The 25,323-nt window shown below is 41.6% G+C and overlaps 1 protein-coding gene across 6 annotated transcripts in view; it reads left to right on the top strand.

Annotated features, from left to right (window-relative positions):
• The window catches only part of CREB5 (cAMP responsive element binding protein 5), a 265,104-nt gene that overhangs the window by 145,895 nt on the left and 93,886 nt on the right, over positions 1-25,323 (top strand). Inside the window, exon 1 of one of the 6 annotated variants that reach the window (XM_053359571.1) lies at positions 18,621-18,773. The exons of the other annotated variants lie outside the window; for them this stretch is intronic. Within the exon in view, the coding sequence (XP_053215546.1) occupies positions 18,727-18,773 (47 nt within the window). The 5' untranslated portion in view covers positions 18,621-18,726. Of the gene's footprint in view, positions 1-18,620; positions 18,774-25,323 lie in introns of those variants that run through there. 6 annotated transcript variants of the gene reach the window in all.

Below are 25,323 nucleotides of genomic sequence, written 5' to 3' on the forward strand. Positions count from 1 at the left end.
TAACAGTGCCTTTGTGGTATCCATATATTGATAATCAGGAAATATGACAATTGTTCAGGACGTTATTCTGGATGTTACTCTTAGGCAGATGCAAAGCTTGCTTTCAGAATAACTTTCCACATTTTGTGTTTAACAAATGGCACTTGGAAGAAACAATCTGTTTCTAAAATCTCACTGCACTGAGTAAATCCATATTATGAGGGGTGGCAACTAAGAAAGAAGGGAAGAACAAGTGGTAGGTTTCACAAAACAATGTAAGGTTAGTGTGTAACTGTAAGCTAGAGATTTTATTGGTGCTTTTATTGGTCTCATGAAACTACTCAGTTCATACTTCCTTCCAAATGATTACTATTAAACTGTTATTCATTTCTCTTTCCCTGCCCCCAGCTCTTCTGTTTCTCTAGCAGAGTTTTGCATAAGCATATGAAATAAGTTTGCATAGTGACTTCTAGGTGTCCCTGGTTTTTATGTGAGATATAATCAAGGTTTTCCTTGAGTTTGGGAAAACGATCTGTTTCAAAGATGCAGGTTTATTTTAAATCCAAAATGGCACGGAGGGACTGTAAAAGATTGACATACAAGGCCATTCAAAATCGGGGAGAGTGTGCCTTGTTAAGAAAACAGGCAGTGCTGTGTTGTTGAGGACTGTCAAGCAAAGGAAGATGGAACATAGCTTCAGAAGATCAAACAGCTGAAGAATATTTACACTGGTAAAATATTCTCCCCTGATATCCTAGAATTTACATTACAGTAATAATGAGCATACTGAAAGAAAGACAGAACCTGGTTAAGTATTGTGTCAGGGGCATCTGTTATCTAAGACTATTAAATACTACAACACTCAGATCACATCTATGTTGTCACTGCCATAGCTATGAGCCAGACAACTAGGCTTTTACCTGAAAGGAAAAAAAGTATGAAAGACAATTCAGACAAAGCACTTTAGATGAAAGTGAGGTTTCTGTAAGTGAGATCTGTGAGCCACCTATGTTGACCTCTTCCATTGGAAAATTAATTTTGATGCTGCAAAAGTGATAGCAAATCATCATTGATCCGGCATGAAGGATTGAGAAGTGCTGTGCTAAAGCGTATTGGAAAGCTCTGCTTAAAACATTAAAAAGAAAGACTTGTAGGAACATCCATCTCCCGCCCTTCCTTCCTCCAAACATTTACAGATCCAGATGGCTGTGAAAACACAGCAGCATGAACATGTTTTTCAAGGGCTATAGTTCTGGGTGGTTAAAAAAAAGGAAAAATGCCAGTTTTCCCAATGCTAATGTTCTATGGTTAATACTTAGTTCTATGGTTAATACTTAATTCTCTGGATAATACTTACTACTGAAAAAGACCCTGGAGAGCCACTGCCAGTCATGGTATCAGTACTGGGATAGATGAACAAATAATAATAATAATAATAATAATAATAATAATAATAATAATAATAATAATTTATTATTTGTACCCCGCCCATCTGGCTGGGTTTCCCCAGCCACTCTGGGTGGCTTCCAACAAAGATGAAAGATACACTAAAATGTCACATATTAAAAACTTCCCTGAACAGGGCTGCCTTCAGATGTCTTCTGAATGTCAGGTAGATGTTTATCGCTTTGACATCTGATGGGAGGGCGTTCCACAGGGCGGGCGCCACTACCGAGAAGGCCTTCTGCCTGGTTCCCTGTAACTTGGCCTCTCACAGTGAGGGAACCGCCAGAAGGCACTCGGAGCTGGACCTGTGTCCGGGCAGAACGATGGGGAGGAGACGCTCCTTCAGATATACTGGTATAGTTTGGAAAAGAGTTAACTGGCAGCTTCCTAAAATGGAATACAGTATTCGTAAGAAGAGAAGCGCTGGGACTCAGGTTGCAGCTACTAAGCAGGAAGACTTTCGCCCTGATGTGTGTGAGGGGGCTAGTTGTCACTATTCAGTGCTGATAAGACGCCATTCACATGCGTACTGTTCCTTATTAATGTTTTTTTGTGCTGGGATAACAACCACCACCCTCAGTCACCATCATCATCATCATTGTATTTATGAAACGTATGCCCTGCACTTATCATTCCAAGATTCTACAAGGCAGCCATCTATAAGTACCACAAAGGGTTGATACAATGCCCAATTTAAAATAGCAAATGAATATTTTTATATTGTAAAACCAAGTAGATGTGATAATCCAGCTGAATTATTTATAGCCTACTAAGCTTCTTAAAAGTATCTAAAAGCTTCCCTAAACAATAAGAGTAATAACTTGAAAAAGATTTTGCACTACTTTCGGAACAGAAGATTTACAGGGTAATAATGTTCTGTCGGCATGTTTCCTTGCGTAATGCACCCCAAAGAACAGGGCCTATGACAAAAAAGACCCTCTTACATTCCTCTCAAATTCCACATACCTTCAGTGCAGCCATTACAATTTTGAGGTATGAGTGGGCTCATATTCATAATACTCAGTACAGTGGTACCTCGGGTTACAGACGCTTCAGGTTACAGATGCTTTAGGTTACAGACTCTTCTAACCCAAAAATAGTACCTCGGGTTAAGAACTTTGCTTCAGAATGAGAACAGAAATCGTGCTCTGACGGTACGGCTACAGCGGGAGGCCCCATTAGCTAAAGTGGTACTTCAGGTTAAGAACAGTTTCAGGTTAAGAACGGACCTCCCGAACAAATTAAGTTCTTAACCCGAGGTACCACTGTAATCAATAAGGCATGTGCTTCCAAATTACTCTAATTTACCTCTTGTTTTTAGTAGGCAGCCCTATGTCACTGTAATACTGAGCAAGATGGAATACCTGCGATGTTAAGTTTTTTAAAAAAATCAAAATATGGAATCCCTGTATCTCTATGTGAATTCTCATAATTTGGCTTGAGCACTGAATGGAAGAGAATTCTGCTGCCCGTTGACTCACCAAAAGCTCTTCATGCAGCACCCTTGGATTTTTTTGGTGGTCTTCCATGTTGCTATTAAAGAGGCACAACCCTGTTTATTTTTGAACACCAGACCAGATTTCAGACTAAGGCTGGTGTGGCTACAAGTCGTATTACTCACTGGGGATATTTAGTCATATATCTTGTGAATGGAGCCCATTAAAATATTTTAAGCAAGTTCAGAATGTTTTGATTTTCAGATTATTTGAACCTCATTTGAGAGTAAAAAAAATTGGAGGGAAAAGTGCTTTTTCAAAAGCGATAGTCGATAATGATTTCATATGAAAATGTAATGATTCCTAGAGTAGGTGAGACTCCAAAATTCAGAGAGCTGGAAGACAGCCTGTCTCTTATTATTCAGCTCTGACGGAAGAGAAGTAGTATCTGCCCTGAGACTGCACTTCCTTAAGGGATTACCTCCTTAGAAACATCTTTGGGCAATTCAGAGACTGGCATCTATAGAGGGCTGAACAAAACTCCCCCTGTGTGTGTCTAGGTGAAGTTGAATCTATGTCCCGTTCCATTTGTGGTGTCACAAAATTCATGAATAAAGCTGGCTAATGAGAAGCAGGTAGAAAATTCCTACATCTGCAACATGATGTAGAAGAGTAAAATGGTTTAACTAACCACAACAGCAACTGAATATGGATGAACTATCCTATTCTTGCCTCAACTTAATTTAGAATATATTTTTAATTAAAAAAACAACAACAACAGGAATAGAGGAAATAATTTGTCTCAGTCAATCCAGTAGTTTAAGGAGGGAAATGCTTCTCTAAAACATATATTCCATTTGTGCTCCAAAATGATACAATCCTAGGAGGACAGTATCACAAGAAAATTAATATAAGGGGAAATGATAAATCTGTATGCTTATGAAAAGCTCCAGTCAAAACTCTGTTGTTCTCTGTAAGAGAGCAAAAACTGAACAGAAAACCTAATAAATGCTGAGTTTGTGAAGTTACCCTGTGTATTGTGTTTTAAAGGTTTGTAAATTGCCTTAGGTGCCTTTAAGACAGAGAGTGCATTTTATAAATAAAATAAGGGAAAATATGTCCTTATGTGTGGTTTGAAGTGCTATAAAGCATGATAAATAGTTTTCACTGCACTTTCATCTTCTCCATTCTGGCTGATGGAAATCCTGCATTCTGTGATGCAACAACTGTTTTTGTTTCCTCTTGGGGGGATGACAGCATTTAAGAATGATTGCAAAACCATAGAGTTTTGGCTTCCGCCCTTGACGAAAAGGGAACACTCTTTAGTCCGAATTGAGACACAGCTTCCCTTGTTAGTTCCTCATCTGAAGCTCTATTCCTCTTTGTAACGTCATAAAAATGTTCTGCTTTTTGTAAAAACAAAACAATAAAACAGTGAAGAAGAACTGCTGGCACCTTGTGGTAAATGTCTGAATGAACATTCAAATGATTATTTGAATTATTAATTGCACTTGTTCTTTCCTGATCATAGCTGGATTTTTGGCACCTATATTTGTCTTATCCCTCCAGCTTGGTTTTTCTTTACAGTAATCCTCTGTAGGATAAACTGTACACTGGGGCCACAGTCTGCTGCCAGAAATGAGTAACTTATGGGACTCTCTTAATCCCAGCCAGCATGGTCAGGGATGATGGGCGTTGTTGCCTAACAATATCTTAGCTACACCAGAGCTAGACAACAAAGAACTGGAGATTCTCTGCTGTTGGCTTGGATCAGGCATAGGCAAACTCGGCCCTCCAGATTTTTTGGGACTACAACTCCCACCATCCCTAGCTAACAGGACCAGTGGTCAGGGATGATGGGAGTTGTAGTTCCAAAACATCTGGAGGGCTGAGTTTACCTGTGCCTGGCTTGGATAATGAGCAAAACTCAATGTGAGACAACTGAACATTGATGAGACTAAGGACTATGGCCAACTCCTTTAAGGATCCCCTAAAAATACAGATTTGCTGAACAAGACAAGGTTTATTTGGTAAAACATAGTTTATTAAACTATTTTTTATTGATAAAAATGGGAGCCTCTCTCTTTAGATATTTATTTAATTGCTTCCAGTGGCGTGCAGTGAAATTTTTCGTAGAGGAACAGTTAGGGCCAGATGTGCCCACTCACAAGGGTGATGTGAGGGGGCCACAACATCATAAGCATTTTGCCTCCCTCCCTCCCTAAGCTGATCAGACGCTTCCTGGGCTTTGGGAAGGAGACGCCAGGCTTTAATACTTTAATTTAGCAGGAATATTTAGGGGACTAGCCTAGTCTTCCTAGTCCATTGAATGATTGCTTCTCAAGCTGTGCAGGGAAAATATTACCATATTGGCCCGAATATAAGCTGCACCTTTAAAACTCAAGGGGGAAGGGGGGAAAAGACAATACCTGAATATAAGCTGTTTCCACAGGCGCTCACACCCGTTCCGCTTTACCGTATGTCTGTTTCAGCAGTGATATCGTAAAAGCCAATTTTTGTAAGGTTGCAAATTTAAGCAAATTTGTTTTTTTTTTAAAGTGTGGCTTATATTCGGGCCAATACGGTATCTAGTTTGGTTTCTCCTTCAGGTTAGACTTTAGGAGATTGAACTGAATGCCTGAACATGGTTTGTCATGTGGTTTATGGTTTGCTTGGGAGAGCCAAACTATGACAAAATACAAAGCAATTTCACACTGGTTTCAGTGTGAAATCAGTATGTGTGGAGTGGTGAGTGGCTGGTTGTTGTTGTTGTTGTTGTTGTTGTTGTTGTTGTTGAGAAACACAAATACAAAGCCTTTTCATGGAAATTGTTTTCCATTTCTTTGGTCCTAGCCAAAGTATCTGCTGAAAAAAACACAAATGAGGTAGTTAAAGTAACATTTAATTTGCTTAAATATATTAAATATGTTGCCTCGTGTGGTGCAGTGGCTAGAATGTTAGGGAGATCCAGGTGCTTGATCAGAAAGCAAATGTAAAAATAATGTGTTATCTGGATTCTACATTATTCATGCCTTCATATAACAGCAGGCATAGATGCTGATGGCCAGAATTGCAATTTTATTAGAATTATTAGAATTCTCTGTTTAAAAGGCATTATTAGAAAATCAAGAATACTTCAGAATGTAGAGCCTTTTTTAAGCATGTGGGAGTGGGTGGGCAAATCACCTCATGATGACTTTTCCACTTGCGAAGAAAGGTGGTGTGAATGAGTCCCTGATGTGAAAATTGTGAATCACTTTGTTCATCTAAAAGTGCTATGAAAATACTGAAAATGCTTAATAATGATATCAGACATCGTGACTGAGTTTCAAAAGTTGGAAGATATACATAATCATATGATGCAGTGCACACACACCATTTGAATGGGAATGCCCATCAACTTTGGGTTGGGGGCCCAGACCCCTCAAATATTTTATTGTGGGGGCCAAAGACCCCACAGCCCTTAGGCGTTGGCTCCTATGTGACTGTGCCATGCTAAACTAAGTTATAGTTTGGCTTAGCATGTCCTCCAAACCCAGGCTCAGGGATTAGCTTTCTCAACACTGTCACCCTGGTTTGTTTTGGCGCAATATGGCATGTGAACTGGGCTAAGACGCCATGAGGACCAAGTTCTGATGCTGGGATGCTAGATACGGAATCGTTTGAGTTATGCACCATTCTTTATGAAGCAAAATCACTTATTTGAAATCTCATCTATTCTTACAACAGATAATGGTCCGAGGAAAGACCAGCTATTTTTTTGCATGGATAATCGCAGAAGAAGGAAAACAATCACACTCAAAGTGGCCTGCTTGTTATGGCTGTCAGTAGTATGCTATAATGTCTTAATAGGCCAAAGATGCAGAACAAACTAGATTGACAACCGAGGCAAAATTAAAACAAACCAAACAAAACAGAAGGAAGACAAAATCAACCAAAGCTTTAAAGATAATCAACCAAATACTAGTTGGAATTAATGGCCCTTTGAGCGTGCTGCGATGCTTGCCAAGTTCAGACCCTCTGGCATTTTACCAAAGATAGTGAATGAAAATGCAAGAGGCCTTCTCAAGAGTGATTCCTGATGTGGTTTTTCAGGACCTTTGCCTTCGGTACTGATGGCAAGCTACCCTGGCTAATCTCAATTGCCACCAGAGGGGTTATATAGCATGGGATTGCTGTGAAGTTAGATAAAAACTAAATGTTTGCCCTGTGTGTGTATAAGATTAAAATGAGGGAATCGTGTTGTTTAGTGAAAACAGTTTCCTTGGGAACACTGGAATCGTTTTACTTTGCTGCATGATGTAATTAGCTGGGTTCAACATTTAAAGTGGGGGTAACCATATGAGTATAAATAAATACAAATTCTCATTGCCCAGCCCTGTGCATGTTTACTTGGAAAGGATTAACTCAGCGGGGCTTACTCTCGAGTAAACATGCATAGGATTTTGGACTGATTACTTTTCATTGTCCCCTAATTCAGGTCCATGCAAAAAAGCTGAAGCCAAAATTATTTGGATTCCTCTGTTTCAGGAGGGGGAGGAAGTCTGCATGAAGGGAGTGCAGCCAAAATGCATAAAATTATGAGTTGGCTGGGAAAAGTGAGCAGGGAATAGTTGCTTACCCTTTCAGATAATGCGAAAAGTATGACAAGGGCACCCAATGAAAATAACACATAGCAGGTTTCAAACAAACAAAAGGATTGTTGTTTCCGCACATAGGTGACCTGGGGAACTCTTTGCAAGCCGAAGAAGAAACAGCCAAGACAAAAAAAAATGGAATTTAAGAAAGGAGTCGATAACCTCAAGGAAGGAAGGAATTTCAATAGCTACTAAAACCGTCTTTGCACTTTCTCTTATCCTGAGGTAGGAGCTTCAACCTTGGATTTATTTACACAAGTCGGGGGTTAATCCAAGGCTGAAGTTGCCTCTGGATGATATGGGACTCTCCACTTTGTGTCCGAAGTGACAGTCTAGGAAACGTCATTATCTGAAAAAGCATGCAATGTTAAACATTAACTTGAGCAGAATTTGAGATGAAAAGCAAGATGTGAAGGTGACTGTGAAATTCTATTCATGCCTGCTCAGAAGTAATTCCCATTGTGTTAAGAATATGCCCTGCTTGATCAGACCACTGTTCTCATGGTAGACAAACCAGATGTCTATGGGAAGGCCTGCAAGCATGACCATAGCGCAGCAGGTCTCTGCTCCCCACATGCAATTCCCAGCAACCGGGGCATTGAGGGGCATACTGCCTTGGCAGGGAAGCAGAGTGTAGCCCTTGTGCCTAATGACCATGCCTTGACAGCCTTCTTCTCCACGAATTGGTCTAATCCTCTTATAAAGCCATCCAAGCTGGTGACCATTAACACAACTTGTGGGAGCCAAAGCCATAGGTTAACTATGGAACTCAGTACAAGGACACTGACTCAGGCAAATGTCTATAGGACTGCGCTTAGGAACTGTGTTCCCGTTAGCAGACCAGTTGTCTTAATGATTCCTCCATTAGAAGAATTGTATTGGTATCTCACAGTTCACCTGACCACAAGAAACACATATTTGTGTCACGTGGTTTGCAACACCAAAGTCATACCCTCCAACATTTCGCCAATGCAAATACAGATGCCCTATTCCACCACCATTACAGTGGTACCTTGGTTGTCGAACAGCTTGGCTCCCAAACGCCACAAACCTGGAAGTAAGTGTTCTGGTTTGCAAACGTTTTCCAGAAGCCGAACTTCTGAGGCTTCTGATTGAGTGCAGGAAGCTCCTGCAGCCAATCAGAAGCCGCGCCTTGGTATTTTAACGGTTCCGGGAGTTGAACAGACTCCCGGAACAGATTAAGTTCGACAACCAAGGTTGTTGTTGTTATATTTATACATCACCCATCTGACTGGGTTGCCCCAGCCGCTCAGAGTAGCTTTTAACGTATATAAAAACATAATAAAACGTTAAACATTAAAGAACTTCCTTATAGAAGGGCTGCCTTCAGATGGCTTGGGGGTTGGATAACTCCATCATCTCCAACATTTCTCCAGTGTAAATAGGGGCATCCTACCATACCCTCAAACATTTCTCCAATGGAAATAGGGATGTCCTACGGCAGGGGCGAAAGTAGGCTGCATTTCACCTGGGTCAAAGACACAGTTTAGCACACCATCCCATGCAAAGTTGCATACACACCCTCAAAGGTTGGGAGCCTCAATGGCACCCCTCTGGTGGCTTCACCCAGGTAAAAAAAAAACCTGGCTAGCCCCCCCCCCCCCCAGCTACAGTTCTGCCTAAGGAATAGCAGAACATTTCGGGATCAAATCAGAAACCAGGATGGTTTCTGTAAATCTGGGACTGTCCCTGGGAAATATCGGCACTTGAAGGATCTGCAAATTTTGCATATATTTGGAAGGGCCTTCTCAGCAAAGCCTCTGTTGAAATAGAAGAGAAGAGTGAGAAGGTAACACTGAAAAGCCTTCAGATTTTCAGCTGAGGCTAATTCGTAACTCTCCCATCAGGCCTTAATGAATTGAGTGTTGAGCTAATTCAAATGTGTTATGGCCAGCCACATGCCAGAACCTGTCACTTGAGCAGTCAGTTTTATGATGAGTTCCAAGCTAGCAACTGATGAGGCTCTTAAGTTTTGCCTTTCCACTTCACTATGCATTTGGAAATGGATCATTCAGCAAGACAGATCAATTAGACCACTAAGCTAAGGTAGAACAGATACGACATTTTGTTCACACTTAGATAACTGAATGGGGAAAGAGAATTGTTTGTATAAGATATTCAGTCAAAATTGCCTTTGTCACTAGTCTTGTATGGTACTAGTTTGTACCAGTCAACTGTTTGTTTTCTTAAAACCATGATTTTATCTCTTTGCAGTTTTTATGCACAGGTTGGGAGTAGCTTCGAGCCTAATTAATGTGAAAAACACCCTACATAATTTTTAAAACACTGGGGGGGGGTCTCTACAGGAATTGTTGGGTTACTTATAGGCACCTATGTTTTACAACTGTAATTTAAAAATCTGTATAATTGGACCACATGGCTCAAAGATAGTAATTGGATACAGAAGACTTAATTTCCAGGTCGCCAGCACAATACTGGCTTAAGGCTATTTCACCTATATAGGTCTATATGAAAATGAATAGGCAGATTTCTCACCCCATTTCCTATGGGGCAAATGTCAACAACTTGAAACAAAAAAAAAGAGCCCTCTACTCCAGTTGACACTAACTGACTTTGACAATCTCACCTGAGAGGTACTGGATAGAATAGGACGAAGGCTTAGGAAATCTCTAGAGGGTTCATAGCAGGCAACATTGATATGAGGACAAATATTTCACAATCGCATGCCTCAAAGATATTGGTAAAGTCTTGCCCCACCTAAATATGGGAATCACATGTCTGTTGTCCCCATTGTAGGTTCTCAAACATACTAATACATTACAGTTTGAAATACTTTTACTCTACTACATGCAGATTTGAAACAGATTTGATCTGTTTTTCTGCTGTGCAAGTATGTAATAAGAATACAGTGGTACCTCAGGTTAAGAACCTAATTCGTTCTGGAGGTCCGTTCTTAGCCTGAAACTGTTCTTAACCTGAGGTACCACTTTAGCTAATGAGGCCTCCTGCTGCCACCACATGATTTCTGTTCTCATTCTGAGGTAAAGTTCTTAACCCGAGGTACTATTTCTGGGTTAGCGGAGTCTGTAACCTGAAGCATCTGTAACCTGAGGTACCACTGTACTGATGCAATGTAGGAGTTCCACAATCAAATGGCCTGATTTTTCTCATTTATTTTAAGCAGTCACAAGAAGCTGTGATTTTGATCAACATAGTGGCATTAGGGGAGCAGAAGTTAACTCTTCGCCCCATCCCATTTTCCTGATCAAATTTACATCCTGAAACTCTTGCATCCTGAAGCACTTGTATTGTGCCAGCTTTTCCCATTGGACGGTAAAGCTGGGAGAGGGATTTAGATCTGGAAAATGACATACTGGTAAAGGTGAATTCTTCCAGTCCACCAAACTCCTGCTGTAATCAAAATTAGAGCCCTGCAGTTGTTTCAAAATAGGAACATCATCGCATATCTCCTGTATTGCTTATGGTTTGGCATTCTCTGATTTTAATCAGTTTTTGTGCCTTCAAATGGTATCTTGAGGTATTTTCTCCCCACTCAGAGCTATCTTATTCCAGAATAATTTTGGCATCTCGCTTCACAGCGAGGCATGCTCTGTCTCTATCAATGTAGCCTTGTGGATAAAATTTCTCTATGGTTCTGTCCACTGTAAAAACATAGGACACCCAAGTCGAACTGAACACTGAATAACTCCACATGGTTTTTGCAGTGGTCTGTGACCGAAAGGGTTCACTGGAAGCAATTTGCAAAGAAGTCCTTAGGAAACCACCTGGATGGTTATTTTAAATTAAAAAAGGAAGAGATGTCACATTTTTTAAAAAAAATAAAAAATAATAATGCTAGGTTTAAGTCTTTGTACATGTGATAGTCATTAAAGCTTATTTAACCCTGAAATTTGCTGGCCCTCTTGATTCCACTGGGACTAGAAGGATCTTGGGTTGAAAAGGAAAAATAATGTCTGTGAAAATGAGTCTTCCCTCAATGGAGAACAATTATTTCAGAATTAATCGCGCCCGTACAAATGGTAATATAGGCATATATATTTTTCCAGCTTATGCAATCTATAGTTTGCAACACATCACATAGATTATTTCAGATGGAGCAGCTCGATTTAAGATGATTTGATACCATTCTAATCAGTGGAACTAGCATCAGCTGAAATTCAAGCACTCCAGTTGTGAACCGTAGAAATGACTCTGCACCAGTGGTAATCAGTCAGTGAGAAAGTTGTTTTGGATGCGAAACACAGAAAAGAGGGGATAGGCAAAGAGAAATTGTTAACTTACCAAAAGTTATTAGAGTGGAATCAAGGAGACTGCAAAGTGAAAACAAGGGAATAACTAACAAGGGGAAACCAATGGTTTTCTCATTCACAATTTACTTGGTATAGAACAAAAAAAGACTGACTTTGAAATACAATTGTGTGCGGATGGTGGACATGTTATTGCGAAAATGTATGAATTACTGTTGAAAATTGAAATGCAAGAAGAACAAGTTAAAGAACAGTGAGAACATATGTGGACCAAAGGTTAAAATACACACTGTGTTAGGATTTAAAAGAGAACTTGTATAAAATGACATGTCAATGGTATTTAACTCCTGAGAAGCTACAGTGGTACCTCGGGTTACAGACGCTTCTGGTTACAGACGCTTCAGGTTACAGACTCTGCTAACCCAGAAACAGTACCTCGGGTTAAGAACTTTGCTTCAGGATGAGAACAGAAATCGTGCTCCAGCGGCGTGGTGGTAGCGGGAAGCCCCATTAGCTAAAGTGACACCTCAGGTTAAGAACAGTTTCAGGTTAAGAACGGACCTCCAGAACAAATTAAGTTCTTAACCCGAGGTATCACTGTATTTAGAATGTATAAAAATATTCCAAATAAGTGTTGGAAATGTGGTGGTGGAAGGACATTTTACCATGATTGGTGGACATGTAAAAAAGCCAAAAAAATATTGGACATGAATACATACACTGATATGGAGATTTTTGAAGGTTAATTTTCAACTGAAACCAGAGCTCTTCCTGCTAGGGTTTATGAACATACAATTAGAAAAAGACTATGGAACTTTGTTTAAGTACATGATTATTGCAGCGAGACTTTTATATGCACGAAGATGGAAAGGCTCATCATTGCCAACTATGGAGGAATGGACTTAGCTGAGATGGCATAATTGACATGTTTAATCAGAGAAAAGCCGTTGTTAACATTTACTAAAGATTTGAAACTTCTCGTAGAAAAACAAAATGAACTATTGGCATTGGGGTTTGAGGATTGAAGATAATTTTAGATTATAGAAAGTGGCTTCACTGGGTGTTATGTTGGTGTGGATGAGTTGAATAATGTTTATATATAGCAGACAGATGAAGAATCAGAGGTTCTTTATTTTATTAACTTCCTTCTTTTTCTTTATCTCCTCTCTCTTTCTCTCCCCTTCATCCCTTCTCTATTTTTCCCATCCTTTTCTCTTTCTCTCTTTTCCCTTTCCTCTCCTCCCCTCCCCTTTCTTTCCCCCTTTTTCTTTTCGGCCTGTCTTTTTATTTAGATTAACATTTTAGTTTTTATTAAAAAGAGAATAGATAATAATCTTTGTATCCCTTTCCTCAAACTCTAATAAAATTTAATTTTTAAAAAACAGAGAAAGTTGTTTTGGATGAAGACATCATGTTCAGGCTCAAATGTCTTGATCCTGAGCATGTTTTCTTGGATATAAGTCCCACTTAATTACAGTAGAACCTACGGTACTTCACGGTGAATTTGGGGCTTGTATGTAGGCGCTGTTTGTTTGTTTGTACGTAGGTGTGCACAAATGTATTTTTAATTAAACAACGATCTGTTTCAAGTTATGGATACATGTTCTAGACTTTTAAACATTTTAAATGCTTTTTCCCTGTGCTTGCTTCAGCTGATGGTGCTCTTGCCAAATAATTGCTGGGTGGTGTGATTTTCAAAGCGTACACATTGCTCCTTTGTGCAGAGATACGAGCTTTGCAGCCAGAGTAGTGGAATTGTTAACCGTGCTTACATCAGACAGCTGTGATATCTGCCACACCACCCTCTCCCCAAGGATGAGATACGCTGCAGGGAGAGGGGCTATAAACATTCCTCAGCTAGTCTGCAAAATTGGAGCCATGGGCACTGTTCTGAAGTTGGATCCCTTTGGAATTAAAATATCATTTGCTTCCCATCCCATCAGCCTCTATTCTTCAGTACGTCTGGATGTTAGAAATACTGTATATGAGGAATGCAGGGAAAAGAGAAAGGGAAGGAGAATAGAAAGGAATAAAGTTAATACACACATGAAAAGGTGCAGCTTTGGTCTCTGACTGAGATTTCCTCTGGACTACAGGAAATCCTACATCATTTACAGGTCACAGGAAGGAAAATGGGATAACAGTGTTTCCTGTAAGGATTTGGGGGGGGGGAGGTGTCAACAGACCTTGAAAATACCTGAGTTGGAAGTGACTTTTTAATACCCTCAAACCAGTCGTCTTGTTTTTAACTCTATTTAAACATTTAGCTTCATTCAAAAACACATTTTGATTGTCTGAGAAAGAGTTGATCCTGAATTGTTCCTCCGCTCACCTGTGTAACAACCACAGAACGGATAACCGAGGTGCCGAAATGTAATGCAACTTTTTTCCAAGTACGTTTAGAAAAGTGTGATGTGTAGTAGACGAACCTTTTATTCATTTTATGAAACCTATTAATTATGATGCAATGTTGAATTCACTGACCACCACATTCTATTGAACACCCCTTTCCTTTTGAAAGGTTCTGTACTATAAGACAATATTTATAGTTAGTATACAGGTCCAGTATTGTAGCCTGTTGCACAGAGAGGCACTTTGGGGAACAGAAAGATGTGCAGGGACCCCAACTTCACTGTACAGGGGTGCTTTCTTCCTAGGAGCCAGTGTTGGAAACTACACCATTGGGGATGCTGGATTGGGGTTGTGGAAAAGAAATATAAGCAACCACGCAAAGAAGATTTCTGGAACTGACAAAGAATGAACATGGATGCAAACCTATTTTCAGGTTGCTATAAGAATATTGTGCATCCGGCAGTTGTCAGCTTCCTTGTGTCAGTGAAAACATTTGACAGGAAGGGTTGAACAGCAAATAAACCTCTTTCCTGCTTGTCTCAAATATGCAATACAATCCCCTGCATGTGCTGCCATGGCTATAGCACACTGGTAGGCAAACTAAGGCCCAGGGGCCAGGTCAGGCCCAATCGCCTTCTCAATCTGGCCCTGCTCAATCAGCATGTTTTTACATGAGTAGAATGTGTCCTTTTATTTAAAATGCATCTCTGGGTTATTTGTGGGGCATAGGAATTCGTTCATTTCCCCCCTTCAAAATATAGTCCAGCCCCCCACAAGGTCTGAGGGACAGTGGACTGGCCCCCTGCTGAAAAAGTTTGCTGACCCCTGATCTAGCAGATAAGGCTGGGCTATAGCCATACCTTCTAGAGATGGATGAGCGCCACACTTGCATCAAATTGATTTGAAAAATCACCTGACACGTTCCAGAAAAAGAAACATTTTTTTTTTATTTTCTTACGATTTGGGATTATTTTTTTGAGCCTTTGGGGTTGCCACATGTCCTCTTTTCCCAGCACACACCCTCTTTTTCACGAGCACAGTCGTCATAGTGATCCCTAGTTAAAAGCAGAAGTTGGCAAATGTGCCCTCGTTTTTGCTCTTCAAAATATGGCAGCCCTAGAACGATCGTATGTTCAGTCTCTTACTTGTGCCCCATTGAATGCACTCAGTAGAGGAAAATTAAGAGGCCGCAGGGGCAAAATGAAGCCTCTCCCCAGTGGAGGACCCACATGTAAATAATGGAAATGAATGAAGGCACAGTGGTACCTCAGGTTACATACGCTTCAGGTTACAGACACTGCTAACCACGGGTTAAGAACTTTGCTTCAGGATGAGAACAGAAATCGTGCTCCGGCGGCGCGGTGGCAGCAGGAGGCCCCATTAGCTAAAGTGGTGCTTCAGGTTAAGAACAGTTTCAGGTTAAGTACGGACCTCCGGAACGAATTAAGTACTTAACCTGAGGTACCACTGTACCATGCAGTGTGCAGCCTGTAGTTTTACACACTTGCAGATGCTGAGGTGCGTTCTGAACTGCGATAACATGTTACCAGACTGTTACAGTTTTTAGATGTATGTTTAACTAAAAGAGCAAACAGATTCTTGGCTTTTAAAGCCATATAAGAGAGGCTATTGCAGAGTAAATGGGTGCAGTAACTCATACATCAGTCATTAGCAATGTCTGACCAGAGACAGGGGTTGGGTCCTGGTAGTGATCATTGGTCTGTATATAAGGGTGTTACAGGCATGCCCTATTTTCATCTGTAGGAACTTGGAGACTATGTGAGTTATGGCTTTTGCTTTTTTTAATGGTTTTGCTTTCGTTTTATTTATGAACCCGCCATCCTACGTTAGGAATGGTATTAGAAACATTTATTCAGTTGTTGGGTTTTTTTTAAAAAAAAAACTTTTAAAACCAGGTATTCCAAATCATATCTATAAGTACCATGTCGTCTTTGAAATTTGGCTCCCAAGACTTAAACGCATTGAAATCCTTAAGAAAAAAATTAGAACTGAACAACCGGAACATTTTTATTTTTTTTACAGGAGACTTGCAATCGTTATATTTTTATTATTTTGTTTATAAAATGTATACCCCTTCCTTTAGAATATTATTTTGCAGGGCAACTGGGAAATAAAAACAGAGGTGCTTCTGCATGTTGTTCAGTTGAAAGTAGCATGGAAATAAAAGAAAGCTTTAGAGTGATTAAACTTCTTTTTATTATGTTACAGAAGATGAGAAATCAATAACTGGTCATTCAGACATAAATGAGTTATGCAGTCCAATGACACAATGAACCAAACTTTATAACTACATATGATACTGTCAAGCCACCGACTTCAGTGGCGCCAGGAATAATTATGGCTGATCACCTCTCATTCCAAGCTGTTTCACTTGGTAACACTGTCACTTTCACTGGCCACATAGTATTAGTATCAAGTGAGTTTCCCCGATCCACAGAAAGGAATATGCCCTCCTTTATTTCCCTCCTTACCCAACTCGCAGCCATAGATATTAGTCCCCAGAGATAGCAACAATTCATAGCTGTAACCAAACTGTCTGAAAATAACAGAGATGTTTTCTTAAATTTAAGTGATGGTCATGCCCATCGAGCTGGGAAAAAGTGATTTATCTTACAGGGGATATTTATTCTTCACCTCTGTAGAAGCACATTTATGACAGCGGCTCCTGCTGCTGCAATTTGCACAACGGAAGCATCTTAGAAATGGGCTGCTGTTAAAATAATGGCAGCCACACAAGGTGCTTTTACACTACAGCACTTTAGCAGTCCTCATAAGGTATTCTCCTGCAATGTGCTACAAGCAATGGTGCGCTGCAGTTATTTTCCCATCCACATCTCAGAGGCACATCGCTCTCTTTCACTTCCCATAACTCCTGAACAACTAGTAGTGTGAAATGTTAAAATCAAGTGGTACATAGATAACTGGTATCCTCTAGCCAAGCCCTCCAGCTTTTTATTAGACATTAGTTGGCTAGAGCAGTGTTTCCCAACCTTGTGCCGCCAGCTGTTTTTGAACTACAACTCCCATCATCCCTGAATAGCAAGACCAGTGGCAAGGGATGATGGGAATTGTAGTCCAAAAACAGCTGGAGGCACAAGGTTGGGAAACACTGGGCTAGAGTATGGCGCTCATAACACCAAGGTTGCGGGTTCGATCCATACACAGGACAGCTGCATAGGCCTGTATTGTTGGGGGTTGGACTGGATGATCCTCAGAGTCCCTTCCAACGTTATGATTCTATGATTATTAGACTTTGCGCAATCAACCATGCACTGTCAGGTCTGCTGCAGAACCGAATGTTAATGGCGGCCTGGATTCAAATTCCCAGGAGATCACAAATCTCTTGATTCTTCCACCAGCTGACACTGTTGTTACCAGACATAGCAACTGTTTTAACAACAACCACAATAAAAACCCTTTTACTTTCTTTTTGTGCTAGCGCGGTAGTAATCTGCTTCCCTCGAGGGAAGCACTGAATCGGTGCAAGAGGTTCACTGCCAAAGTGGTGTGCGTCGAGGACACGCGATGGTTTTGAAAAAGTGAAATAAAACGGTGGTCACGGGAGATGAAGTGGTTTTTCTTTAAAAAAAAAACCTAAGAGGCAGGAAATGAAGGCAGGTGTCATGTCGGCAAGCCTCCTCGCATGATGGTAGCGCGATCCTGATGGAAATGGAGAAAACTGCTAAAAAACACACAGCAGAGGTTGGGGGGGGAGCAATTGTGGGAATTAATAACAATAGAATGCCAGCTATGAAAAAGTTTTTAAAGAATTGTCTGGCTCCTCGGAGCAGAGCTTTTCCTGGGCTGTTACTACCAAGGCAGCGCCATTCATTCCCTATGAACTGGGCCCTGGGCTGGCCTTCAAGAACAAGGGTGACTCTTCGATTTAAGACTTCTTGACAGATATGTCTGCGTTCATTTCCCTATAAGCCTAAGCATATTTCGAATAGTTTCTCTCTCCTGTTCCTGCTTGTTTCACCTCCTCTTCCCATAGCTGCTTTCCTCCCATTTGCAAGTCCTCCCTTTCTTCTTCTTCTTCTTCCTTGGGGTCTTAAAATGTGCGGGAATGCGCCTGTGTGTGTGTGTGTGTGTGTGTGTGTGTGTAGCATCTTCTGAGGGGGGGAAGAAAGAAAACACACACACACACATACAAAACCATTAAATTTCCGACAGCCCCGTTCCCGGGGTCTGACTGTGATCTCGCCCAGGCAGCTGCTCGGGCCCTTGTGAGGCGGCACTGTTTCTCCCAGTGTTTACCCGTTTCCAATGGCAATTGCACCACCAAGTCTCTGTGCGTCTGGAACTTCGCCTGGGGCTGTTTTGGTTACATTGAAGTTTTTCAGCTTCAGCTCTGCCAGATTTAAATGGTGACTTCACTAGCACCGAGCTAAAAAGGAGAAAGGGAGGAGGAGGAGGGAGAGAGGCAGGCGTAGAAGGGAGAGAGAGAGAGAGAGAGAGAGAGAGAGAGAGAGAGAGAGAGAGAGAGAGAGAGAGGGCCAGAGCATTACATCACCATTTGGACTGGAATCAAATGGGAAGGATATGACTCACTCGGGCTAGTTAAGCTTTGGCTCAGGTTCTCGATACACTCATTCCAGGGCTCTCATGTTCTGCACCTCAGCAGGGAATTCAGACCCAGTGATGTCCATGAGGTTTGTTTTTAATTTTCCTTTTCTGATCGCGCTCTGCTCTCGCACGACTTACTACTACCATTCCTCCTCCTCTTACTACCACCAGTCAGACGACCACCTTTTTCTTGCTTTTATTTTTTTGCCTCTTGATTCATTTCCTCTGGGAGCATATATCTCTCTCTCGTCCTCCCCACCCGCCCCCTTGTCCTTCTCTGCACTTCGGTGCAGTTTTTCTTTCTGCTTACAAACATCCTCATCCTCCTCCATAAAGAGTTGCGGAGCAGATCCTCCGATCCTGCACCGGCCCAAGCGAGGGAGCGCAGCAAACTTTCGAGCGAAGTTTCTTCCGAGGCTGCTGCTTCCTCCCCTCCCTCCTTCCCTGGCGTTGCTCTTTCGTTCCTAATCGGAGGAGACAGGGAGAGAGTTAAACTGCAGGGACCAATCATTGGGATGGTGATGTAATGTTGGAGCTGCAGGGTAGTTAAGTAATGTGAGATGTAGGGGGTCAGGGTTGCAAAGCGTTTACCTGCTCTCGAGGGGGTTTAAGTTTATTATCAGTTGCAGTGACTGCAACTGGCTTCAGACAGCAACCCCTAATTATTCACAGACTGCCCTTTTTTATCTTTTATTATTCAATGTAAAACTATAGTATAGTGTTTTCCTTTTCCTTTCTTTAAAAAAAAATCCCAACCTGATATTATCACAGCTGCGAATTATTTTCTGCTAGAATACACACACACACACACAGTTTTGAAACTGGGTTTCGAGGAAGGGCTATGGGGGACGGGACTGCTTTTGAGACTGGTCAATTTGAGATCAGTTAACTGCTGTCTAATAGTGCGCATAAAAGGTTTTGCTGGTAAAGATACGCTCTCTAGGATATAAATCATTTAGGGTTGTGATTTGTGCGTCGTGTCCCAAAGGTGCCACTCAGGGCTTCAAGCTAATGCTTTGCCAACGCAGTTCTGCAAGCCATGCAACCACTTATTTATGTTGGTGGGGGAACTTACAACCAAAGCGATTTCAGGATTGTGGCTCCTGGGCGTTCACGCTCGTGCTCTCTGTTGCAAAGAGTCCCTGAGATTTATACCCTCCCTCCCTGCAAACATACCTGTTAAGAAGAAAGCAAAATACTTGCCACATGTAGCTAATTCCTGGGAGGTTCGGGACAGGGAGTTTGGAATTTTAAACTATAAAGCATGCTAAATCAAAGCCTATATAACAATTTTTTACAAATAAATGAATTGCAAATATTGGGAGTCTTTACATAGATGTGTGGCCCATTTCATATTTTATTTCCATAATGTAATCTGTGCTTTGCCAGAATTTGAAACACCAGGTTTATTCCCTCCCCCCTGCCCCCTTTGGCTTTCTAAAAGAAAATACAGTGGAAGAGGGTTAAATGGAAAAGGTAAAGGTGTTCTGTAGTATGACCTAGTGGCAGTCAGCTCAGTGACAACCAGACTTGGCTTCCTGGCGTCAGGTGCTCTGAATCAGCATATTTGACATTCAGGAAACCCATTTATGTGGAAGTGCCTTACACCTTATGCTGAAGTTATTTACAGTGAAAAAAATAAAAATGTGATAACAAACAAGCATTCTTCTCTCCTCCCCTCTCATGTGGCCATTCCTTCCTTTGCTGTTTCAGACCTAATTTTGGAGTGTGCCAAATCCCATTTCACAGCATAGTTTAAAGTGGATTTGCAAAATGCCGTTATGGCTAGCTAAAGGTTAGTGCTGACAGTGGCAGAGAGGTAACAGTAATCAGAGGTGTCAACATTTGAGTGTGACTGGATGGCTGATGTTGCACGTGTGTCATCAGGACTTTTGGGGGAGCCAGGAGTGGAGCTGAAAACGGTGGCAGTTCAGCTTCAATGGCCGGTGGCTCCTCCTGCCACGGCCACTGGCTGGGGGCTGCTTCTCTGCTCCTTCCCCTCCATGGCAGGAGGAAGAGAAGAAGGAACCAGCCACTGAAGTTGCACTGTGCTTGGCTCTGCACTTGGCCGCCACCACCCCCTTTGAACATTGGGGGTGGCTGTCCCAAAAAATATGTCCAAATGGGCTCGGCTCCTAGGAGTTGGCGCACCTTGACAGTAACCTTTGTTTGTTAGCCTACAAACAGAAAGTTGTGGAGCAATGGCCACACAGAAGGAAGGGTGAAAGCCCCTGGAATGCTTCTGATGGATGAACCATGGTTGTATAGTGCAACCATGGTTGTATAGTACCTGTATCAGTCTTCGCTGGTGGGGCTGAACTAGACTCATCTCCTGTACAGTGGAAAGATTCTCCATAAACAACAGTTGTAACTGACTCATCCACATGAAAATGTTTAATTTGCCACAAGTACAGAGCAGCACCCAAGATGTGTTGTGCCAAAGGCTCTTGTGCAAGAAACAAGTTTATAAAAGATATTCCTTTATATCCATGTAAATACGTCCCACTGCACACTGCCCATCAGAAGTGGGAAACGTCTGGGATCCTTAAAAAAGTGTTGCACAGAACAAACCTTTGGGCTTGTTCACATGTTATCTTGGGGGTTTTCTTTGCTCATGGGAGTTGGTTGCTACCATTTGGTGGGTGGGGGTTTCAGGCATGGACATTTCTGCAAACTCTGCTTCTCCAAAGTACCGTACAGAATTTGAAAGTTGTGGTGACTGAGACCCACAAGTGCCTGGCTTGCCAGCTGCACCGCCGATTGCTCTTGTGAATGAGGAAAGTAGCTAAAAATGGCACAGAGTATGGTTTTCCATTCACAATCCATAGAGGACACCTGCCTTTTCAACAGCTTCCAAGTAGAAATCTAGTAGAGATCTATGAGCATCCAATATTTCCATAAGCAGTTCTTACTACGCTGAAAAAAGATTGACTCTATAGTATTTCTTTATTAAATTATTTTGACTCTATAGGGTTTATTTATTAAATTATCTTTAATCTATAGGATTTGTTTATTAGATTTTGACCAGAGACTCTACTTTTAAAAATAGGAATGTATAAAGTGCAGAAACTATAAAAAATACACTTGTGATGGAAAATATGATTTTATAAACCCATCTAACTATGAATCTGTTCAACAATTCCTGACCAGTTATCAGGGAATCACAGAGATGCCCCATGTTTTGTTTTTTACCCTCCAGTTGCTCCTTCATGTAATGTTACTTTTTCGATTTCCTTCAAGACATTTACTTACTGCATTTTATTGTCTTGGAAGGAAGGTGGGCAGGAGAAACCATTCTTTATCTTGGCAAGAATTCTAAAGATTCGGTGGGTGGAGAGAACTGTCCTGGTTGCCCATTTCTACGCTCTAAACAACCAGACAGCAAAAAAGGAAAGGAAAGGACAACACCAAAGATTTTCCTTTCTTGCCTTAAACTTTCCTTGGCTGTTCCAAAGTTTCTGTGAAGTTATTTTATTCAGTCCAACAGATTAAGGGGAAATTTATTGTTTTCCTGACTGCGGGTGCTTCCCCTCCAGTCACCACAAAATTTAAATGTCAGCCCATGGTGTCTGTAACATGCAACTTGTGTTTCCTCTTTTCTGACTCGTTATTTAAGATGTGTAATTGAATATAAGATTCATGATAGGTCAGACTGAAGGTCAGTCTAGTCCAGACTACTCCCCACACACCCCTCCCCACTGGCTGGCCAGATTCTTCTAGAACAGGGGTAGGCAACCTAAGGCCCGGGGGCCGGGTGCGGCCCAATCGCTTTCTCATTCTGGCCCGCGGACAGTCTGGGAATCAGCGTGTTTTTACATGAGTAGAATGTGTCCTTTTATTTAAAATGCACCTCTGGGTTATTTGTGGGGCCTGCCTGGTGTTTTTACTTGAGTAGAATGTGCCCTTTTATTTAAAATGCATCTCTGGGTTATTTGTGGGGCATAGGAATTTGTTCAGTCTCCCCCCCCCCAAATATAGTTCAGCCCACCACATGGTTTGAGGGATGGTGGGCCGGCCCAGGCTGAAAAAGGTTGCTGACCCCTGTTCTAGAAAGCCCTCAAGGAGGGCATGAAAACAGTAATCCTCCCTCTGCTCTTATTGCTCCCCAAAACAGTATTAATTGCCTTTGAAAATTGATGTTCTATTTAGCCACCATATAGCCTCCATGTTGTTGTTTAGTCGTGTCCGACTCTTCATGACCCTATGGACCAGAGCACGCCAGGCACTCCTGTCTTCCACTGCCTCCCACAGTTTGGTCAAACTCATGCTGGTAGCTTCGAGAACACTGTCCAACCATCTCGGTCCATGGAGTTTTCTTGGCAGGGATACTGGAGTGGCTTGCCGGTTCCTGCTCCAGGTAGATCACGTTTGGTCAAAACTCTCCACTATGACCTGTCCATCTTGGGTGACCCTGCACGGCATAGCTCATAGATTCTCTGAGTTATTCAAGCCCATTCACCACGGCAAGGCAGTGATCCATGAAGGGGTATAGCCTCCATACATTTGTCTAATTCCCATTTAGAGTCACATAATCCTGTGGCCACCATGAGCACATTATGAACATAAGCATTCTCCTTGTTAGATCAGGCCCAAAGGTTTATCTGGTGTTGTTTTCAAACATGGACCACTCAGCTAGGAAAAGAGGAAACTGCTTTGGTCCATATCTAGCTCAGTATTTTCAAAATGGCGGGCAGCAGCTCTCCGGGCATCTGGCCAGGGGACATTCACCATTTTATCTTGAGATGCTGAGGATTGGATCTTCTGTATGGAAAGCAGAAGCTCTACCACTGAGCTAGGGTGCTTATGGGAAGCCTGAAAGGAGGTCATGAAAGCAATAGCACTCTCACTTGGATCAATTGGCAGTGAATTCATAAATGGACCACACAGCATGTGATGAAGTGCATTGGTTTTTGTCCTGACCTTATTGCCAGTACATTTCATTTGGTGAACCCAAGTTCTAGTATTACAGTGGTACCTCGGGTTACATACTCTTCAGGTTACATACGCTTCAGGTTACAGACTCTGCTAACCCAGAAATAGTGCTTCGGGTTAAGAACTGTGCTTCAGGATGAGAACAGAAATCGCGCTCTGGCGGCACGGCGGCAGCAGGAGGCCCCATTAGCTAAAGTGGTGCTTCAGGTTAAGAACAGTTTCGGGTTAAGTACGGACCTCCGGAACGAATTACTTAACCTGAGGTGCCGCTGTATAGGAAAGCAACAGAAAAGTTATTTCTACTCCCTTTCTCTGCAGCATGTGCATGCTTTTAGGTACTGAATGGGATCTTTCCCCTCAACCCCTGACACCAGCGTAACATAATAGGATGAAATATATTTTTTCTCCTTCTACAAGGGATCCAGTACATTTTCTCGAAATTCGTAGCAACAATATATCACAAACACGCTCTGTTTTTCAGTGAAAAGGTTGTTTAATCGTCTGCCATCCCTTAACATCTACCATGGAGTACATTTCTGGCCTCTGCATCTCAATAAGTATATTTTCAGAGCTGGAAAAGGTGCAGATGAGACAACCAAATTGACCAGGGACCTGAAACTTCTTTCCCATAAAGAAAGGTTACAATGTTTGGGGCTTTTTGTTTTTGTTTTTGTTCTTTCTCTCTTTTTTTTTTTTTTTAAAAAAGGCAATTAAGTCTGGAGATAATAAACATCTACATGATGTGGACCAAAGTTGACAGAGAAGTTTTTGTTCTTCTCTCATACTATTAGACCCAGGAGTCATGCGAGTGAGGCAGCCTGGCAGGAGACTGAAGACAGACGAAAGGAAGTCCTTTCTCAAACAGCACAAAGTTAAACTATTAAATTTGCTATGGCTCCCAACTTAGATTATTGATCGCTTGTTAATATTTACATGTACAGTAACCACTTAGAATACATCTATGAATTACATATTAATTCCAGCTCTTTGAGGAAGGTTGAGAGTGTTGTAGCTCCTTTAGAAACGAAGGACACGTCCCGATACCAGTTTTCCGAGCAATGAAAGCTACAAATGCAGAATTGAAGCAGGAAGTATCTGAATATACAAACAGGAATGGTTTTAGCTTCCTTATGTGGAAGCACCCTCTTATCTCTGTTGTCAAAGATTTCGTTGAAAAGCCACACGTCAGTCTAGAATTTCCATTCATTTAATGTGGGTAGGGACTTTAAGTGTTCTGTCTTGGTTGTGCTGTCTTTGTTTTAGGATTGCCATATGTCCTCTTTTCCCAGGACACGTCCTCTTTTTCAAGGGGAAAATTCGTCATAGCGACCCATAGTTAAAAGTAGAAGTCGGCAAATGTGTCCTCTTTTTTGCTCTTCACAATATGGCAACCCTAAGAAAACTTTTCAGGTCTGCGTATTGATATTGACCAACATTTTCCAAGGGATCAAAATTAAGGTATGCAAAATAGCCATATTTGCAGACTTTAGCCTGTTCATAAAAGATGTTCTTGTAGGCAAAATCCATGATGAACATAAATAAATCATCAGTTCTGGGTTCAAAGGTTATTGGGAGCTTGGGCAATTTGCCACCATAGACCTCTTCTTCTCTCGAAGGCACCACTGCCCACTCATTTGCCCCAGTGCCCAATCCATACAACCACTCAGAAGGGAAAGTGCAAAGCAGGTGGAAGATCCTGTTGTA

The sequence above is a fragment of the Podarcis raffonei genome, chromosome 12 (genome assembly GCF_027172205.1).
Source record: "Podarcis raffonei isolate rPodRaf1 chromosome 12, rPodRaf1.pri, whole genome shotgun sequence".
In the NCBI taxonomy this organism is placed as follows: Eukaryota; Metazoa; Chordata; class Lepidosauria; order Squamata; family Lacertidae; genus Podarcis; species Podarcis raffonei.